Source organism: Notamacropus eugenii, chromosome 4, assembly GCF_028372415.1.
Source record: "Notamacropus eugenii isolate mMacEug1 chromosome 4, mMacEug1.pri_v2, whole genome shotgun sequence".
Classification (NCBI taxonomy): domain Eukaryota; kingdom Metazoa; phylum Chordata; class Mammalia; order Diprotodontia; family Macropodidae; genus Notamacropus; species Notamacropus eugenii.
This window is the reverse complement of record NC_092875.1, coordinates 293,929,802-293,949,600: the sequence shown is the minus strand read 5'-3', so window position 1 is coordinate 293,949,600 and position 19,799 is coordinate 293,929,802. Positions and strand designations below refer to the sequence as shown.

Sequence of the window (19,799 nt, the reverse complement as noted above, 5' to 3'; positions counted from 1 at the left end):
AGGGAAGTTGAATTGAATGGGTCTCATTATTTGGTACAAAGTGACTCCCACCCCAAGAACCGGAAATTGAGGGGATGCCCATCATTTGGGGAATGGCTGAACAAGTTGTGGCATATGAATGTAATGGAATATTATTATGTTATAAGAAATGATGCACAGGCAGATTTCAGAAAAACCTGGAAAGATTTATATGAACTGATGCTGAGTGAAATGAGCAGAACCAGGAGAACATTATACACAGTAACAGCCACAGTGTGCAAGGACTTTTTCTGATAGACTTAGCCCTTCACAGCAGTGCAAGAACCTAAAGCATTCCCAAAGAACTCTTGAAGCAAAATGCCATCCACATCCAGAGAAAGAACTATGGAATTAGAATGCAAAATGAAGCAGACTATTTTGTCTTGTGTTGTGTTTTGGTTTGATTTGTTTTAATTCTTCTGTGCCACATGACTAATGTGAAAATGTGTTTAATAAGAATGTAAGTATAGAATCCAAACAAGATTGGATGCCATTCTGGGCAGGGAGCGGGGCAGGGAGAGGGAGAAAATTTAAAACTTATGGAAGTGAAAACTGAAAGCAAATATATTAATTAAATTTTTTTAAAAAGAAAAATTTTTCTAAAAAGTGACTGCCACTGAACTTTGTGGGTCTCTTTCATAAACTATATTTCTAAAGGCTCAGAAGAAATCTCAATACAAATTAATTAAGTAAGGGAAAGTGAGAATATAGTGAAATCTCCAAGTTCCCTCTCCAACAGAGGAAGGGGACAGAAGAGGTGGCTCAACTCCTGATTACCAGAGGCACTAACTTACTTGAGGGGTATAAAATAAAGAAGGGCATGGAATTGTTTTTGACTGAGAGAACAAAATGCAAAATAATCTAACAGAGATGAAAATAAGGAAGAAAAAGTCAATGAATACTTCTTGGGAAGGAACATCACCTAATGTTAGAATGTTACCTAAGCTGAAAGGATATGGGGAGGAGGGGGGGGATAAATAAGGAATAATGAAAGAGAAATTAAGATTTTAAAGAAATTTTGGATAGAGCAGCTCAACAGAAGTTTGTAGTAGGAGATGGGGAAGCATGTGGTAATAGGCTAGAGTCACATTAGTACAGGTAAAACTAAGCACAGAAACGGAGTACTGACTTAAGAGGAAAAGACTTTAATTATCAGTGCATAAACAGTACAGAAAAGTCAAACCTAATCATTATAACCTTAAATGTGTATGTTAAAAAAAAAAGAATAGCAGAATGAATAAGAAAAGAAAACTCAAAAATTTGCTGTATACCATAAACTTCTCTTAAAAATAAACACATTTTATAATGATAATGAGAGGCTAGAAGAAAATTTGTTGTGCATTGGGCTATTCCTCAAAAAAGTAGGAATAGCAGTTTTACTATCAAACAGACAAAAATTAAAATGCACGATGTCAGATGAGATAAGTAAACAATTATCTTTGCAGACAATGAAACAACATCATGCTTAAATGTGCTTCTAATGGCATAGAATCTAAATAGCTAAAGAGAAAATGAATTAAATAATTTATACATATATAATTAATAATTAAAAAGAGCAAACAAAATTATGGGCGATTTTAATATTACTCGAAACTGGTTGAATTTAACAGAATGATTTAAGACAGGACAGTACAAAACTGAATACACTGTTGGAAAAATTACATTCACAAGATGACATCTGAATGGAAACATTAAAAAAATATAAATATTTCTATCATATGATATCTTTACAAAAATGGACCATGTTCTAAGATATTGAAAACTTAAAAAGAAAGATAAAAAGACAGAAATGGTAATGCTTATAGAACATTTCCAGTAAAGTAGAAATTAATATGAGGAATACAAGTAAAAATGCATATCTAAAAGGACATTGAAGAGACCTTTTTATATGATAAAAAAATTATCTGTCTCCAAGGCTAACAGTTTTTTTTTTGTCATTGAAAAATCCTCTAAATTTTTCCTAGAAATATAGTTGTAAAATCACTTGTCCAATTCTTTTACCCAGTTCTAGAAATTTTGGTGATAGTAGTAAGTCAAGAAAAAGAAATTAAGGGTATAAACATTAGCAAAGAAGAGAAAAATTATCCCTCTTTGCATGGTAATGTATTTAAGCTAAACCTAGGGAATCAGGAATGAGAGAAATGATACAGCTAATGATTTAGGAAGATTCAGTTACTTTTTTTTTTTCTATTTTCAAGACCTCAGTCTCTGAAGGCCACGCTAAACTTCCCTATCCAAGGGAACCCAGCCTTACAAGGAATCTCTAGTCTGTGGTGAATTCCATCCAATTAAATTTGGGTGGAGATAGATCCTTTTGTCTAGATTGCCCAAGGCTGAGGGTGATCTGGGTATAGGGATGGTCTTTCTATCCAACAGTGACATATCCCTCTCAGCTCATCATTGGAGAAAACACATTTTTCTTTGTAACATCTACCTCTAATTACACTGTTAACCAATTAGAGTCCATTGCTATTTGAAGGAACACTTCTTGTCCAAAGGCATATAAACCTAAAAAAGTAGCCATTCTCTCTCTGATGGAACTAGAGTATAAGGAGCCTCTTTTGTTAATCATCTGCTGGCTGTGATTGATAAAACTGATTATATTCTACCCCAATACTTTGTCTCTCAAAATTATTTTAATTGCCATTGGAAAGAAATTGAGATCTTTATATTCATTTAAGTAGTAGAACAACAAATAATTCTATAAGAATTGTTAGAAATTCTAACTTGCAATAACAAAAATCAGGAAGAAATGGAAAAAAGCCATCAAAATAACTATAAAATATGTAAAATATCTAGGAATCACTCTAATATGACACACTCTCAAGATATATATAGAAACAGCTTCAAGACTTTTTTTAATGCAAATACAGGAAGGCATTTTTGGGAGGGTATGGACAGTAAAATAAAAGTAGTGCCTAAGAACTTAGAGATGAAATGGTATTCCCATGAGACAACCATGGGATTACTCTTTAGAAGCAGATAAATAATATCAGAACATATTTGGAATGGCGAAGTCTAGAATCTCATAGGAAAGAATGAAAAAAGTATGAAAGGGACATCACATTTCAAACTATATTATAACATAATAATATAATATAAAATAATTACATAATATAAATATATTATAAAATAATAATAATTCTTTTGTAACTGAGTGTTGACTGAACCAAGCAACCCCTTGGGGGAGGATTTTCTATTTCGCTAGAACTTCTGAGAAAATTGCAAAGTAGATTGACAGAAAATGTATCATGTATAACAGGAAGTTCCACATGGAAGGAACCTAAATATAACAGAGCGTATTATGAAATTGAAGGAGTATGGAGGAAAGTACCTTTCACAACTATGGTTATAGAGGTGTATTCTTAACCAAAAAAGAGATCATAAAAGAGAAAATGGATTATTTCAGTTATATGAAATTAACAAAATCAAAGCAGCTATGATAGAGAGACTGTTAATTGTGAGGAAAAATTTTTTTCTTTAAATATCTATGATAAAAGTCTGATATTAAAAATAAAACAAATTAGCACAAATATATAGGGCCAAGAGTCATTCCCCAGGAGATAAGTGGTCAAAGGATATGAACAAATGGATTTTAAAAGAATAGTCATAGACTTATTGACAGCCATGTTGAAGCATAATCACTAATAAGAAATATGAAAATCAAAAGAGAGCTGAAGTATTACCTCACACCCAGAAAATTAGTAAAGACAAAATACTCATTGTTGTACAGGCTCTGGAAATATAGCCTCATTAATACACCACTGGTAAATCAGTGAATTTGTACGACCTTCCAGAAAAATGATTTGAAATTATACTAAGAATGCAGGGAATATTAGGAAAACTAACAGCATAATTGATCATGTGAATTATAATAACAACAAAATCATGATTATGTCTATAGAGGCAAGAAAAGCCTTTGACAAATGACAGCAACTTTTTTCTATAAAAAATATTAGAAAGCATATAAATCAATGGAACGTTCTTAAAATGATAAGTAATTATCTTTCTAAAGCCAAGAGCAAGCATTATCTGTAATGGGAATAAACTTGAAGCTTTTCCAATCAGATCAGGAGTGAAGCAAGGATATTTATTATCACCACTATTATTCAATATTATACTAGAAATGCTAATTTCTACATAAGACAAGGAAAAGAAATTGAAGGAATAAAAGTAGGCAACAGGGAAACAAAACTCTCTCTTTGCAGATGTTATGATGTTATATTTACAGAACCCTAGAGAATCAATTAAAAAACACTAGTTGAAACAGTTAACATTTTCAGCAAAGTTGTAGGATATATAATTAACTCACATAAATCATCAATATTTCTAAATACTATCAACAAAGTTCAGCAGCAAGAGATAGAGAAATTCCATTTAAAATTATTGCAGACAGTATAAAATACTTGGGAGTCTACCTGCCAAGACAAAAAACTCAGAGATTGTATGAACACAATTATAAAACACTTTTCACACAAAAACAGATCTAAACAGTTGGAGAAATTTAGTTGTTATCTATAGGTTGAGTCAGTATCATAAAATTACAGTTCTGCCTAAGATAGGTTACTTATTCAGTGTCATACCATTCAAACTACTAAAAAATTCTAGAAAAAGTCACAAAATTCATCTGAAAGAATAAAAGGTCAAGAATATCAAGGGAATCAGTGAAAAAAAATGTTAAGGAAGGTGGCCTGGCAGTTCAGATTTCAAACTTTATTATCATCAAAGCAGTAGTCATCAAAACAATCTGGCACTGGGTAAGAAATAGAGTGGTGGATCAGTGGAATAGAATAAATACACAGTACACAGTAGTAAATGACCAAACCCAAACACCCAAGCTTTTGAGGTAAGAACTCACCATTTGACATAAATTGTTAAGAAAACTGGGGGGTGGAGCCAAGATGGCGGAGTAGAAAGACACATATACACATAGCTCTGAACCAACAACCCATAGAACATCGGTAAAAAGGAACTCACGGCGAATTCTGGAGTAGTAGAGGCCACAGCACAGTGGAGCAAAGGAGATTTCTGTTCCAGAGGGACCTGCAAACCTCTCGCAAAACGTCCGTCGTGCTGCGGACACGGAGCCCAGCCCTGCCGCGGCTGCGGCACGGAGAAGAGCAGATCTGAGCGGGCTTCAGGGATGGGATCTCCAGCGGCCGCGCAAGTCCCTCCACCCACAGGTGATGGGGGTCAGTGAGAGGGTCTTCTTGGCAGGTCGAGAGGGGAGTGGGGTGCCCCCATAACTCAGGCCCCCTCGGGAGGCAGTAGCTGACGCAGCGGCAGACCAGGGCTCCCCAAGCAGGCAGGAGCCTGGATCCATTGTTGAAGGTCTCTGCATAAACCCCCTGAGGGAACTGAGCCCAAGAGGCCGCCCTGCCCTGACCTGAGTACCTGAACTTAACCTCACACTGAATAGCAGCCCTGCCCCCCTCCCAAAGCCCTGAGACTGGGAATCAGCATTTGAATCTCAGACCCCAAGCTCTGGCTGGGAGGATCCAGAGGCGAGGTGGGTGTGAGGAGAATATTCAGAGGTCAAGTCACTGGCTGGGAAAATGCCCAGAAAAGGGAAAAGAAATAAGACTATAGAAGGTTACTTTCTTGGTGAACAGCCATCTCCTCCCTTCCCTTCTGATGAGGAAGAACAATGCTTACCATCAGGAGAAGACATAGAAGTCAAGGCCTCTGTATCCCAAACATCCAGACTAAATATTCTGTGGGCTCAGGCCATGGAAGAGCTCAAAAAGGATTTTGAAAATCAACTTAGAGAGGTGGAGGAAAAGCTGGGAAGAGAAATGAGAGATATGCAGTCAAAGCATGAACAGCAGGTCAGCACCCTGCTAAAGGAGACCCAAAAAAATGCTGAAGAAAATAACACCTTGAAAAACAGGCTAACTCAATTGGCAAAAGAGGTTCAAAAAGCCAATGAGGAGAAGAATGTTTTCAAAAGCAGAATTAGCCAAATGGAAAAGGAGATTCAAAAGCTCACTGAAGAAAATAGTTCTTTCAAAATTAGAATGGAACAGATGGAGGCTAATGACTTTATGAGAAACCAAGAAATCACAAAACAAAACCAAAAGAATGAAAAAATGGAAGATAATGTGAAATATCTCATTGGAAAAACAACTGACCTGGAAAACAGATCTAGGAGAGACAATTTAAAAATTATGGGCCTACCTGAAAGCCATGATCAAAAAAAGAGCCTAGACATCATCTTTCATGAAATTATCGAGGAAAACTGCCCTGATATCCTAGAACCAGAGGGCAAAATAAATATTGAAAGAATCCACCAATCACCACCTGAAAAAGATCCAAAAAGAAAAACTCCTAGGAATATTGTGGCCAAATTCCAGAATTCCCAGGTCAAGGAGAAAATATTGCAAGCAGCTAGAAAGAAACAATTCAAGTATTATGGAAATACAATCAGGATAACACAAGATCTAGCAGCTTCTACATTAAGGGATCGAAGGGCATGGAATAAGATATTCCAGAAGTCAAAGGAACTAGGACTAAAACCAAGAATCACCTACCCAGCAAAACTGAGTATAGTACTTCAGGGAAAAAGATGGTCTTTCAATGAAATAGAGGACTTTCAAGCATTCTTGATGAAAAGAACAGAGCTGAAAAGAAAATTTGACTTTCAAACACAAGAATGAAGAGAAGCATGAAAAGGTGAACAGCAAAGAGAAGTCATAAAGGACTTACTAAAGTTGAACTGTTTACATTCCTACATGGAAAGACAATATTTGTAACTCTTGAAACTTTTCAGTATCTGGGTACTGGGTGGAATTACACATGCACACATGCACACACACACACACACACACAGTGACAGAGTGCACAGAGTGAACTGAAGAGGATGGGATCATATCTTAAAAAAATGAAATCAAGCAGTGAGAGAGAAATATATTGGGAGGAGAAAGGGAGAAATGGAATGGGGCAAATTATCTCTCATAAAAGAGGCAAGCAAAAGACTTATTAGTGGAGGGATAAAGAGGGGAGGTGAGAGAAAAACATGAAGTTTACTCTCATCACATCCCACTAAAGGAAGGAATAAAATGCACGCTCATTTTGGTATGAAAACCTATCTTACAATACAGGAAAGTGGGGGATAAGGGGATAAGCAAGGTCGGGGGGATGATGGAAGGGAGGGCATGGGGAGGAGGGAGCAATTTGAGGTCGACACTCATGGTGAGGGACAGGATCAAAAGAGAATAGAAGTAATGGGGGACAGGACAGGATGGAGGGAAATATAGTCAGTCTTATACAACACAACTATTATGGAAGTCATTTGCAAAACTACACAGATTTGGCCTATATTGAATTGCTTGCCTTCCAAAGGGAAGGGGTGGGGAGGGAGGGAGGTAAAGAAGTTGGGACTCAAAGTGTTAGGAACAACTGTCGAGTAATGTTCTTGCCACTAGGAAATAAGAAATACAGGTAAAGGGGTATAGAAAGTTATCTGGCCCTACAGGACAAAAGAGAAGTTGGAGACAAGGGCAGAGAGGGATTATAGAAGAGAGCAGATTGGTGATAGGGGCAGTTAGAATGCTCGGTGTTTGGGGGGGGAGGGGACAAAAGGGGAGAAAATTTGGAACCCAAAAATTTGTTAAAATGAATGTCAAATAAATAAATTTAAAAAAAAAAAGAAAAGAAAACTGTAAAGTATGCCTATCAGTTGGGGATTGAGCTGAATAAACTAGTGTATATAATTGTGATGGAATACACTTGTGATGTAAGAAATAGAGTGGGATGCTCTCAGAAAAGCCTAGAGAGACTTAGATGAACTGATGCAGAATAAAATGAGCTGAACCAAGAGAACACTGCATACAGTGGCAGCAATATTGTAGGATGGTTAACTGGGAATGACTTGGCTATCCTCCTCAGTACAATGATCCAAGACTGTTCTGAAGGACTTTATGATGGGAAATGCTGTGCATCTTCAGAGAAAGAACTGATGGAATCTGAATGCGGATCAAAGCATACTTTTTCCTTACTTTCTTTATTTTTCTTGTGGTTTTTTGTCTCTTTTCTTCCACAACATGACTAACATGGAAATGTTTTGTGTGACTGCATATGTATAGCATATCAAATTGCTTGCCTTCTCAATGGGAGGAAAAAGAGGGAAAGAATTTGGAACTCATTTGCTTTTAGAAAACAAATGTTAAAAATTGTTTTTGCATGTAATTGGGGAAAATAAAATATTGATTTTTTTAAAAAAGAATGAAAACTGGAAAGTAGTTTGGCAGAAACTAGGCATAGTGAGATAGATATCTTACACCTTATACCAAGATAACATCAAAATGAATAAATTAATTAGGCATAAAGGCTGATATCATAAGTAAATTAGGAGAGCATGGAAGAATGTGCCTGTCAGATGTATGAATAAGAGAACAGTGTTTTGACCAAACAAAAGAAAACAGAGATTACAGGAAGTAAATAGATCATTTTGATTACATGAAATTAAAAAGCTTTTGCACAGACAAAAACTAACGTAGCCAAAATTAGAAGGAAAACAGGAACCTTGGGGAAAAATTTGCAAAAAGTTTCTCTGATAAAGGCCTTATGTCTCAAAGATACAGGGATATATACTCAGTGGATGTTCATCATTTGGGGCATTTGAATGTAATGCAGTATTATTGAAGTATAAAAAATAATTCATGTAAGGATTTAAAAGAAACATGGGTAGACTAGAATGAACTGATTCAGTAAAAGAAGTAAAACCAAGAAAACAATATATGCAGTGTCTACAACAAAATAAGCAAAAATAACATAGAAATAGAGGTGAATTTTATGTAATTGAAATGGCCAGATCTGGTCCCAGAGAAGAGATGAATAAGTGCACTTCCCTCCTTTCTTTCAGGATGTGAAAATTGTAGGTGCAGAATGCAGTATGCACTCTTAGACGCGCTCCCTGTGTTGGTTGGTCTTACCCAGTCCCTTATCTTTGTTAAAAGGAAACCTCATAGTGGGTGCGGGGAGAAGCAGTATTCAGAAATGGCTATTATAAAAACAGAAGTTACCAATAGAGCTTAAAAAGGAAATTGGCAAGCAAAGTGTGTGTGTGTGTGTGAGAGAGAGAGAGAGAGAGAAAGAGAGCTCCTCCCTTTAAAAAATCTAGAGAGGGAAAGAATCAAGGATCATTCCTAACTTCTAAAGCTGAGTGACTGACAGAAGGATAGGGAAGTTTAGAGTAGATTTGATGGTATAGATGAGCTCCAACAAGAAAGATGGTCCTTTTACCAGAAAAAGACAACTGAGAAAATATTAGCTTTTTCTTTTGCTTGTTTCCTCATCTTTATGTAAAATGTTCATGAGAATAATCAGTGAATTTCTTTAGGGTATCCTTGATGAATGTATGAAAAGGTTAAGAGACAATTTTCTTAAACTAAATTTTTATGGTCACAAAACTAGCTATAGAGACATGGAACTTATAAGGGCTTACTCTGTCTACTGTTGTTGATTAATTTTTAAAAGCATTTGATTGGTAAAACAAAAGATGCAACTTTAAGAATTTTCCTAAAATAAAGTATGTGTCAGGTATGTGTTAAAACCATAAAAGACTTGACAGATATGGCCAAAGGTGTCCTGGAGCCAACTCTAATTAGGGCTTGTATTTTCAGTGGGAGCATTTTACACCTAAGAAATTGAGTTTAATTTATTGTTTTGCTGATTGTCTCGTTTTAAGAAAGTGTTAATAAGACCGATTAAATTTAAAAGTGTGTGCACGCACATTTTCCCCTCCAAAGAACATTTACCAGCACACTCCTGGAATGCTCTGTAAACACTGTTTGAACACAGCAGGAGAGAAGTAGAAGGCTCAGGGAATGAAGTCATCACTGGACTGGAGGCCTGGTGACTGTAAGCTGATAATCATTATTATTATAGCTGGCATTTATGTAGTGCTTTCAGTTTTGCAAAGTGTTTCACATCCATTATCTCACCAGAGCCTCCCAACACCCTGGACGTAATCGTGAAGTGTCAACATGAAAGCATGAAACAGAGAAACATATACGTATTGGCCATATTTGTTGATGATGTCCAAATGAGCAACGTCCAAATCAGAGGACTCTCTGTGGTGATGTTTTCTAAAGGCTCTTACTCACAGGTGATAATACGAATTGTTTCAAACAATGGGATGCTGCACATTCCTCTCCAAATCCATACTGAATTTAAAATTTATTAAATTATGAACTTAATAAACATAAAGAAAACATCATCAAGTAAACGACAAAATAAAGGAATAAAATCATAAACCAAAACTAAGTATTTTAACATAATAAAATAAAACCAAATCAGTTAGCAAATAAGCAGAAACCACTTTTCTTCTAGACCCTGTTTCAGATATGTGTGAATTTTCCCTCCCTCTAGTTTTGTTTTCTTGTTGATAATGTAGTTGTGGTCATCATTCTAGAGGGCAGAGACTTTCATTTTTCTCTTTCTCTCTCTAGTGCCTAATGCAGTGCCTCACACATTGCAGATAGGTGCTGAAAAATGGCATTTGATTGTTTAATGAATATGTAAAATTTTTCTTATTAGTTCTTATTAATCTTCAAGAAATAATCAAAGGTTGAGGTAGAGCTAGGAGGCATAGCACAACTTAGGCTTCCTGCCAACTCTAGCACTATTACATTTACTCTGGGACCATTCGTTTGTGCGTTTTTGTTTGCTTTTTTGCCATATTATTATTCTAAAAGAAATGGAGTATTAATTATGAAGAAGTCCTCCCCATTTGTCCATTTATTAAATGTTTATTGAGCAAACATTTATTAAACACCTTCTACTACAATGAATTTTATACTGTTTTTATTTTCTTTGTTTTGGATCTGTTCCAGTTTTTGAAGTTATTTCCTAGAATTCTAAGTTAACTTACATACTTTAATTTAACTTCGTGAAATATGAAGAACAATTTTATTTTAGGCGTGTCATAAACATCTTTTAAAATGTTTCTTAATTTTATTTTAGTTTGTATGAAGATGTACCCACCTGCCTGCCATCATTTTCTTTATCTGAGAACCCTGGGCAGCAGTCTGTAAAAGAAGAAAATTTAAAAAACAGGAAAGTATATATATTTCATATTCATTTTGACCCCTAACCCCACAATAGGAATACTTTATATTTTGAAACTCTGAGAGAACATCTTTTGCAGAAGTTCTCTTTAGTAATAATGGGATTTTTATATTAATTCTCAGGTAATGTTCATGTTAACATTGTTATGGTAATGTTAAAGAAAAGTAGTATTAAATTTAAGTCAGACTGTCAGCCTCTAATATCACATTGGTGGTATGATTTAAATAAATTTGTAGCTCTTGAGAATACATCTAGCATGAGTTAGAATAAGTTTTTTCTTATATTCACTTCAAATCAGTTAGTTGTAATTATAGTGGAATTCCTTTAAAAATAAAGCATTTTTCATGCATTTCTGACTCTTTGTGACCCCTTTTTTTTGGGGTTTTCTTGGCAAAGATTGCCATTTCCTTCTCCAGCTCATTTTACAGGTGAGGAAACTGAGGCAAACAGGGTTAAGTGACTTGTCCAAGGTGACACAGCTAGGAAGTGTCTGAGGCCAGACTTGAACTCAGGAAGATGAGTTTGCATGACTCCAGACCTAGCACCTTATCCACCGTCTCTCCTAGCTACCCAAAGAAATATAGCATAGAAATAAAATAAACAAGAACATCCTAAAAGTAAGGAAGCTGTTTCCAGAAAAACTAATCTGATTCTCTTTACTGCCTGTGTGAATGTGAAGATTTCACATGAACTCTTTGGGCCTCAGCTTCCTCATCAGTAAAATGGAAAATTTATACTAGATAATTTATAAGTTCCCCTTTGTCCTAAGTCTTCTATTCTATAATTTTATGATAATATGATAATACCTGACTTGAAATGCCTTACATTCATTATTTTATTCAATCCTCATAAAGTAATGCTGGCTATATTGTTCTTAGTTTACAGATGAGGAAACTGAGGTTGCAAAAGATTGAGTAACTCCTTGAGTGAAGACTAGGTCAAATCCCAGAGGCAGGATTTGTACTTGTATCTCTCCAATCTGAAGCCCAGAACTATTTCTGCCAAACTAGAGCAGCTGCATTTTTCCATATAGTTCCCTTACTGAGGGAGTAGTTTCCTTATTCACGGAATATTGCAATGGCTAAAGAAAAAGAAAGACAGACCTAGACTCAGGCTAGTTGAGTTGATTATGAATTAAATTCTACCCACTTAAATGATAGATGATGAGATTAGCTCTACTGTTAGAGGCCTGATATATCCTTTGTCTCTAGATTCATCTTATGGCCAATGATGACCATGATTCAATTTGATTCAACAAGCATGTTCAAGAGCCTGCAGGATGTGTGAGGTGTGGGACATATAAAAGAAAAATTTTAAAAAACCCTATAGAACAACAGTCTCTATCTTCAAGGAGCTTACATTTTTTTGGGAGGAGTTTGCAATCTACTGATAAATGTTTGATGGCTGAGGCCAGTTGCAGGTCTCACTTACTTGTATCACTTTTTTTTTTTACCAGAATTCAGGGCTGTCATTTCAGTACAACATTACAAAACATTTAAATGAGTTTCATTTTCAGCAGATAGTTCAGTTCTAAAGGGTTTAATTCAGTCTTGTACAACACTGCTTTTATATAAAAGTGATTATTATATGTCATTATTTAGGTCAGTGAAGAGTAATCAAACAGGCAGCCCAGCATCACCTCAGGAGAAAACAAAATGTAAGCAGAATGATTATTTTCTACCTTCCCCACATCTCCCATTATAATTTCTGGTGTAGTTTTATGTCCTTTATTTGAAGCAGTCTTGTGCAACTGTCAGTAGTCAGGAGAGCTGATTGGAGACTTGGCTCTGCCACTTCCTAGTCACGTAAACCTTCTGGCCTTCATTATTCTTGTCTCTGCAATGAAGGAATTGAACTAAATGACTTCAGGAAAGTTAGACAGAACAATGTAGATGTCACCGAAGGAAGTTACAAGACTGCAAACACTTTTGTACATGAGTAAGCCGCAACAAATAAAAACGGGAAAGCCGATTTTAAAATTTCCGTTCAAAATCTGACCTGTTTCCCAGCAGGCCAACACTATGTCCAGAATATCTGGGTTAGATGTTTTAGCAAGCCCAATCTCAAATGGCTGAAGATATTTTAAAAAGTTGTAAGTTCCAAGTATTAATATTTTAATGGCCAAATGTGACTATAAAGAAACTAATTGTGTTTGTTCATTGCTAATGAACAAACCAGAACTGTGTTGATCCAAATATTGATCCTACCCCTAAAATCACTTTAGTAAGTAAAAAATATGAATATATACTGAAAAATAATTTTATAGAATTATAATATGAAACATATTTATTGTATAATTTTTTTGAAAAACATTTTTCAATGAATGGTGCTTTATTTTTATGATCACCTACTTTACCATCACTTCTGCTGTCATTCTGATCTTGCCATTATAGCTGTACCATTATTAGATGCCAAGATTGTGATTATATGTTGCCCTCAGGGAGAGGGAGATCAGTGTGGCCTTTATTGACATCTACATGGTTGGTATATCTAAATAAGTGTTGACCCTTCAAAGTCGTTACTCTGAGAGCCTATAAAGTATTCTGATGAAGCTACCGTTATTCAACATATTTTTGGAGTGCCTTTCTGAATTGCTTTTGGAGACACTCTTAGAAAATCAATCTCATTGCTTTGTACTCACAATTTGACTTTTGACCAAAATATGGTTTTATTCAGTCTGAATATTATTCACCTGATTTGGGTCAGAATGACTTTTGACTTTTCAGAAATCAAACCTACCCTCAAAGAATGAAGATTTACCATCACTAAAAGTAGTTAGGTAATGGCCGCTCATGTACTGTGAAGGCAATTCTAAAAGAGGTGGAATATTCAAAGTGAATAGTCATTTAGATTTCTGGTTTGGTTGTTAAAAAAGTCATATCACTTCATAGTCACACTTTGTATGTTACATATTAGTTTCCACTTGTTATTTTTTTATAATTTCTAGAGAAATTAAAGTACTTTCCAAAAACTTGCCATTATTTTCTGTAGCTTTTCTCTGAAAATTCTAGTATTTCTACCATAGTTCTGAGTTATCTCAGAACTACATCACTCACTTCTGATGGGTCAGAAAGATCATATTTCAGTTTGAGATGAAAAAAGTGATCCTGTTAGAAGTAGAAAGGTTGATGTATGCCTCTAATCCTGGCTACTGGGGAAGTGGAAACTGGTGCATCACTTGAGCCTGGGAATTCTGAGGTGTAGGGCTAAGCTGAGTGGGTATCTGCATAAAGTCCAGCACCACTATGGTAAATTCCTACAAATAGTAGGGTCACCAAGCTTCTTAAGGTAGGGCAAATAGCCCAGGTCAGAAATAGAGCATATAAAAAACTGTAGTGTTAATTAGCAGTGAGATTCAGACCATGAGTGACCAGCTACCAAACTTACAGCCTGGGAGAAAGATAGGAAGAGCTAGTCTTAAAAAAAAAAAAAGAAAGGAAATATAGTTTCTCGGTTTTTTAAAACCTTGGTTTTCAGAGAGCACAGAATTTTAAAATTAATCTTTCCTTGGCTTGTTTTCCATATCAGTTGTTTCTTATATAGTGTACATTTTCTTCTACTTTCTCTGTCTTGATTTTGCTCAAATATTTCTTGCTATCTCATGACTTCATTCATTTCTGTTTTGTCTGTTCTAGTTTTCAGGAAATCCATTCCTTAGGAAAGGTTGACTGTATTCTGTCCTAAACTATTTATCTAAGCAATGCATGGTCATACTGGTTGGCACCAACTAGCACATGCTGGTTATCGTGCCACCAGCACTTCCAACATCCTTACACTAGGGCTGTCTTAGTTATTGCTGTGTCAAGGCACAGAGCCCTGCATGGCCCTGGCCTTCTCTAGTTCTTCTGGGAGGCCGCCCTGTTCTTGTAGTGGCTTTGCTCTTGGGTTTTTGGCTGACTTCATGCAGTTCTGGGGTGGAAAAAGTCACTGTATTCTCCCATTGGATCTCTTGATCATTCTTCATTCTGGTGTGAATTTCAGGGTTTTGTAGAAGTTTGTGTGGGAGAACTGGGTGGTCTGTCTCCCAAGCAGCCATCTTGGAAGGAACCTCTCTGCACTGCTTAGTACCCTTTCTTCCTGAATACTTTTGCCTACTACCTATCTGATTACTTCCCAGTTTCATTTGCTAATTCATCAATCATATCACATCCCCTAATTGCAGGTATTCCCCAAAGCTCTACCCTCTTCAGTTCTCTCTTTACCCTCATTGATTTTAGGAACTCTCATGAATTTGATTATTATCTTTAAGTATCTTATTCCCAAATCAGTGTACCTAACTTGAGTCTTTCTCCTGAACTCAAGGCATGTATGTCTTGTTGACTGTTGGATATTTCAAAATGGATATCCTGTTGGCATCTCAAAATATCTAAAACTGAACTCATTCTGTCACCCCCACCCCCAACAGTACACACACACATACATACACATGCACACACATGGGAGATAGGTAGGCCAGATTGTATTTAGGGAAAAAATTTGAAAAACATGACGTCTATGCCTCATCAAAATCAGTGAAAAAAATTCTGAATGACCTAGGAGAAAGGACAGAGAGATACCTTTCATTAGGGACCACTCTCCAAACTGACATAAACCTATTATTTTTTTTTTGGTCTTATCATTCATCTAGTTCCAAACCAACCTAACTTTATGGCAGCTCTCCATTTTGTCCACAAATATAGCATGAGAAACTTTGTCAAATGTTTTGCCAAAATTCATGCATATTGTTTCTAAAGCCCTCCTCTCATTTACCCATTTAGTCACCCTCCCAAAAAAGAAACGAAGTTGATCTGATATGGTCCAAGCTTGATAAAGCTTCTCTGACTTTTAGTGATCATCACTTAGATTTCTAAATTATCGCAAGTCATTTACTTAACAATATATTCTAGAATTTTGTCAGGAACCAAAGTGAAATCCATAGTTTCCAGACCATATCCTCTTCCCTTTTTGAAAATTGAGGTGACATTTCAATTCAGTTGCACAAGTGTTTATGAGTGCCCCCTCTGTGCTCAGTGTTGTGCTGTAAGGTACTCAGCATGCAAAGATAAAAATGTCATCAAAGACCTTATCTTCTTCTGAAGGGAATGGTCGCCCTTCTCTCTCCTGTGGTCTCCCAAAGCTTTCAAAGATCACCAAGAGGGCTTCATCAGAAGAGATGAGGAGGCTTTTCACTGAAGAGGTGTGGGATTTTGGATGTGGAACTTACATATAGTATCAAACTCAGCTGAGATTTGAGTTAGTTTTGCTGCATTTCTTTTCTTTTTTCTTTCCTGTTAGAATGGCGGGCTCACAGGGTGGTAGGAAGGATATATTCCAAAATGAGGATGATAAAAAATTCATCAGCTAAAAATCTGAAGAAGAAAAAAGAATGACTTAGCAGTCACATCTGCTAGTTCTTTCTTGGTACTCGAGGCCAATGGGGTCAAATTTAAATAGAATCAGAGGCCACTAAATCATGCCTCTAGATCCCTCAGAACACATATTAGATGCAGTTTTCATATGTAATAATATTTGTTTTATTGTATTTTTATTTTTTTTATTAAATATTTCCCAGTTACATTTTAATCTGGTTTAAGCTGCACTGAGGAGCGCTGTGGGCCCTGTGTTTGACACCTCTGCTGTGGATGTAGTTTGCCTAGGCCTAGTAACCTAAACTCATCTTCACCTTCCCCTCTTTGTTAATAGCTTTTGTTTTCCTTAGTTCAAAGATTATTCTTCAGGTGCTGGATTTGGAATTAAGAATTGTTGTTTTCATTCATTTTTTTAGTTGTGTCCCACTCTTTATGATCCCATTTGGGATTTTCTTGTCAAAGATACTGGAATGATTTGCCATTTCCTTCTCCAGCTCATTTTTCAGATGAAGAAACTGAGGCAAACGAGGTTAAGTGACTTACCCAGGGTCACACAGCTAAGTGTATAAAGCTGCATTTGAACTCATGAAGATGAATCTTCCTGACTCCAGGCTGAGCATTCTGTCCACTTGTGCCACCTAGCTTACAAGTATTATTATCTCATTTTAAATAGGAAGAAAATGAAACACAGAGTATGAGTGACTTGTTCATAGTTGTATAGCTATTAAGTGTGAGGATTTGTACTAAGATTTACTAAGATTTAATTTCATATTTAAATCTTAGTACAAGTTCTCTGACACTTGATAGCTGTGGTACCTTCCTCTCTGCGTTCTTTTAAGGCTCAAATGAGATAATATATATAAAATGATTATTAGTAGTAGTATTGACAAAAGAGAAACAAGACAAAAACTGGGTATTTCAGCCTTTTCACCATTTATCATAATTGTGCTGTTTATGCAAGCTGCCCTGTCCTTTCTCTGACCCTCCTGCTCCTGCATAGCTATCAAGACGCTGTTACTTGACAGCTTCCAGCTTCGGCTCCTTCTTAGCTTTAAATCACTAGACACTGTTCTTGTAAGACTGTGATGCTCTTTTGTATTCATCCTCATTTACTTGCTCTTTCTTCCATCTTCAGTAAATGTTTTCAAAAAGCTACGAGTTCCTTGTTTACGCATGTTAGTCTCTTTAACTCAGCCGCCCTGCCTCTAGTCCTTTTATTGCCCCCTTTGGAATAATTTCTGCAGCGTCCTCAAACATGAGAGGAGCCTTGGTGGAGCGCTGGGAAAGCTGACTTCAGGTGCTGCCTGCGTGAGCCTGGCGAGGCACTCTACATGGCAGTGCTTTAGACCGCTCTCTTCAGCCATGCATTTCAGCAGGTGTTTACCTGTATTGGCAGAGGGAGTTTGCTTAGTTGGGTGCAGTCCTAGTCACGATTCTGTCTTCAAGTATCATTCCTGTCCCTTTCGGACCAACTTTCACAGTAGAAATTTAGTTCATTGGTTTGTCGTTTTACTTTAAATCCTTTGATGCCTGTTTCCCTAAAATCTAAGGTATATGTCAGATCATGTCCAGCTTCTCAGCTCATTTCTATCATGAATATTTTTAAGTGTAAATTTCTTGCTATCCTTCCTTTCATTTCTACTTCAGTTACCAGCTTCTCCATGAATCAGATGATGATAATCATGAAGATAGTTAGCATTAATATAGTTCCTTAAGGTTCGCCAAACTCTTTACAAATATCATTTCATTTTATCCTTACAACTATGAGAGGTTAGGTGCTATTATTATCTTCATTTCATAACTGAGAAACTGAGGCAGACGGAGGATAAATGACAGGGTCACACAGCTAGCAAGTTTATCTGTGGCTGGATTTGAATTCATGTCTTTTTGACTCCAGGTCCAGTATTTTGTCCATTGTGTTACCAGATCCAAAATAGTAGTTTCTCTCGTTATCTAACTAAACTAAAAAAATGTCATATTGGTTAAGGAAAATTAAAGGAAAATATTCTTGACACTTTAGAGCTGTTGTAGCATTTATAGATGGCAGAGTAGAAAAGTATCATGTTCTTGTACATACTCTACAGGAGTATGGTTAATGTAATCACCATTATCGGACTCCTTCACTTGTATCACTTCACTTCTTCCTTTAGCCAGCTAAGTTGACCAGAAAAGGTCTAGAGAACGAATGAAGAAAAATAGACTGTCAGTGAGTTACTGCTTGTCTTAAGGATAACTGTTCCTTCTAACTTTGGATTATTGAAGTTCTACTCTTTATTAATATTAATCGCACTCCTCCCTTTTGCAGTCCTTCCCTCCTTCCTGTCACTTTTAATTAGGGCAGTAATAGTTTCCTTCAAAATGTCTTACCATTTTCCTTATATTGATCTTATTGGGTAGGAGGTAAATAGTAGCATTTCTGTTTCAGATTGTTCTGTGAAGACATAGTTGAAGTTCAATTGTGAAGCAGTTATTTTAGTTATTAATTAGATTTGTCAAATATATATGTGTATATATGTCATATATATGTATATGCATATGTGCATATGTGTATATATATATATACACATATATGTACACTGCCCAATTTGTCTCACATTTTTGTATGTTCTTTTTCAGGTTTTAATTTTAGAAGTCCTCTCACTGGAGCACCACCAGAATATTTACAGAGACTTTCCGAACTGGCTGTATTAGAATACGATACGATTCGTCAGGAAACAGGCAAAAAATTTAAAAAAGTCAAGAAACGAGAGCTGCCAGATTGCTGACAAATCCCGTTTGGGGTGATGTGATTTTCTTTGCTGGTGTCTGATGTAGGTGTGTGTTGTTGGTTTTTTTTTTTTGCAGTCATGTGTAATATGATGTTCAATGATTTGCCTAAAAATGGAAGTGTAAATAGCCAATAAATATTTTATATGTTTATATACTGAACAGTGTGTGAAATATTTTGTGAGCATTACAAGGAAACATTTAAATTTATATCTCATGGGAAGATATACATAATAGAAAATGTGACATAAACATTCACTATACTTTGTGTGCTATCAGTAATGCCAGTAAAGGAACTATTAGTATGGATGTATTTGTAAGCATTATATTTAGTGTATGGTTTTGTAAGGCAAATTTCCTTTGGCTACATGTAGCACGTCCCTCAGGGTTCATTCCTGCAGCTCACACTGGCTTGAGCAGATTGGACCCTCAGAGGAGGAGCTGCTTCTATTCCAGGCTTCTAGAGATAACCGCAATGTGTGTGCTTCCTCCGCGTAATCAGTTAGTAGACTGAGTTCTTTAGGAAAAGGACTTACTCAGATGTCATAACTAAAAATTGCATTAGCTTTGGTTATTGTCCTTTAGCCTTCTTCTAGA

General features: G+C 36.1%; 1 protein-coding gene across 2 annotated transcripts in view; it reads left to right on the top strand.

The window, feature by feature from the left end:
• Window positions 1–19,364, top strand: part of C4H8orf89 (chromosome 4 C8orf89 homolog) — a 65,942-nt gene extending 46,578 nt beyond the window's left edge. For both annotated transcript variants that reach the window (XM_072604869.1, XM_072604870.1), the window contains 3 exons: window positions 10,984–11,077; window positions 12,691–12,745; window positions 19,053–19,364. In XM_072604869.1, the coding sequence (XP_072460970.1) occupies window positions 10,984–11,077; window positions 12,691–12,745; window positions 19,053–19,201 (298 nt within the window). In that variant the 3' untranslated portion in view covers window positions 19,202–19,364. The remainder of the gene's footprint in view (window positions 1–10,983; window positions 11,078–12,690; window positions 12,746–19,052) is intronic.
• Window positions 19,365–19,799: the final 435 nt, after the last annotated feature.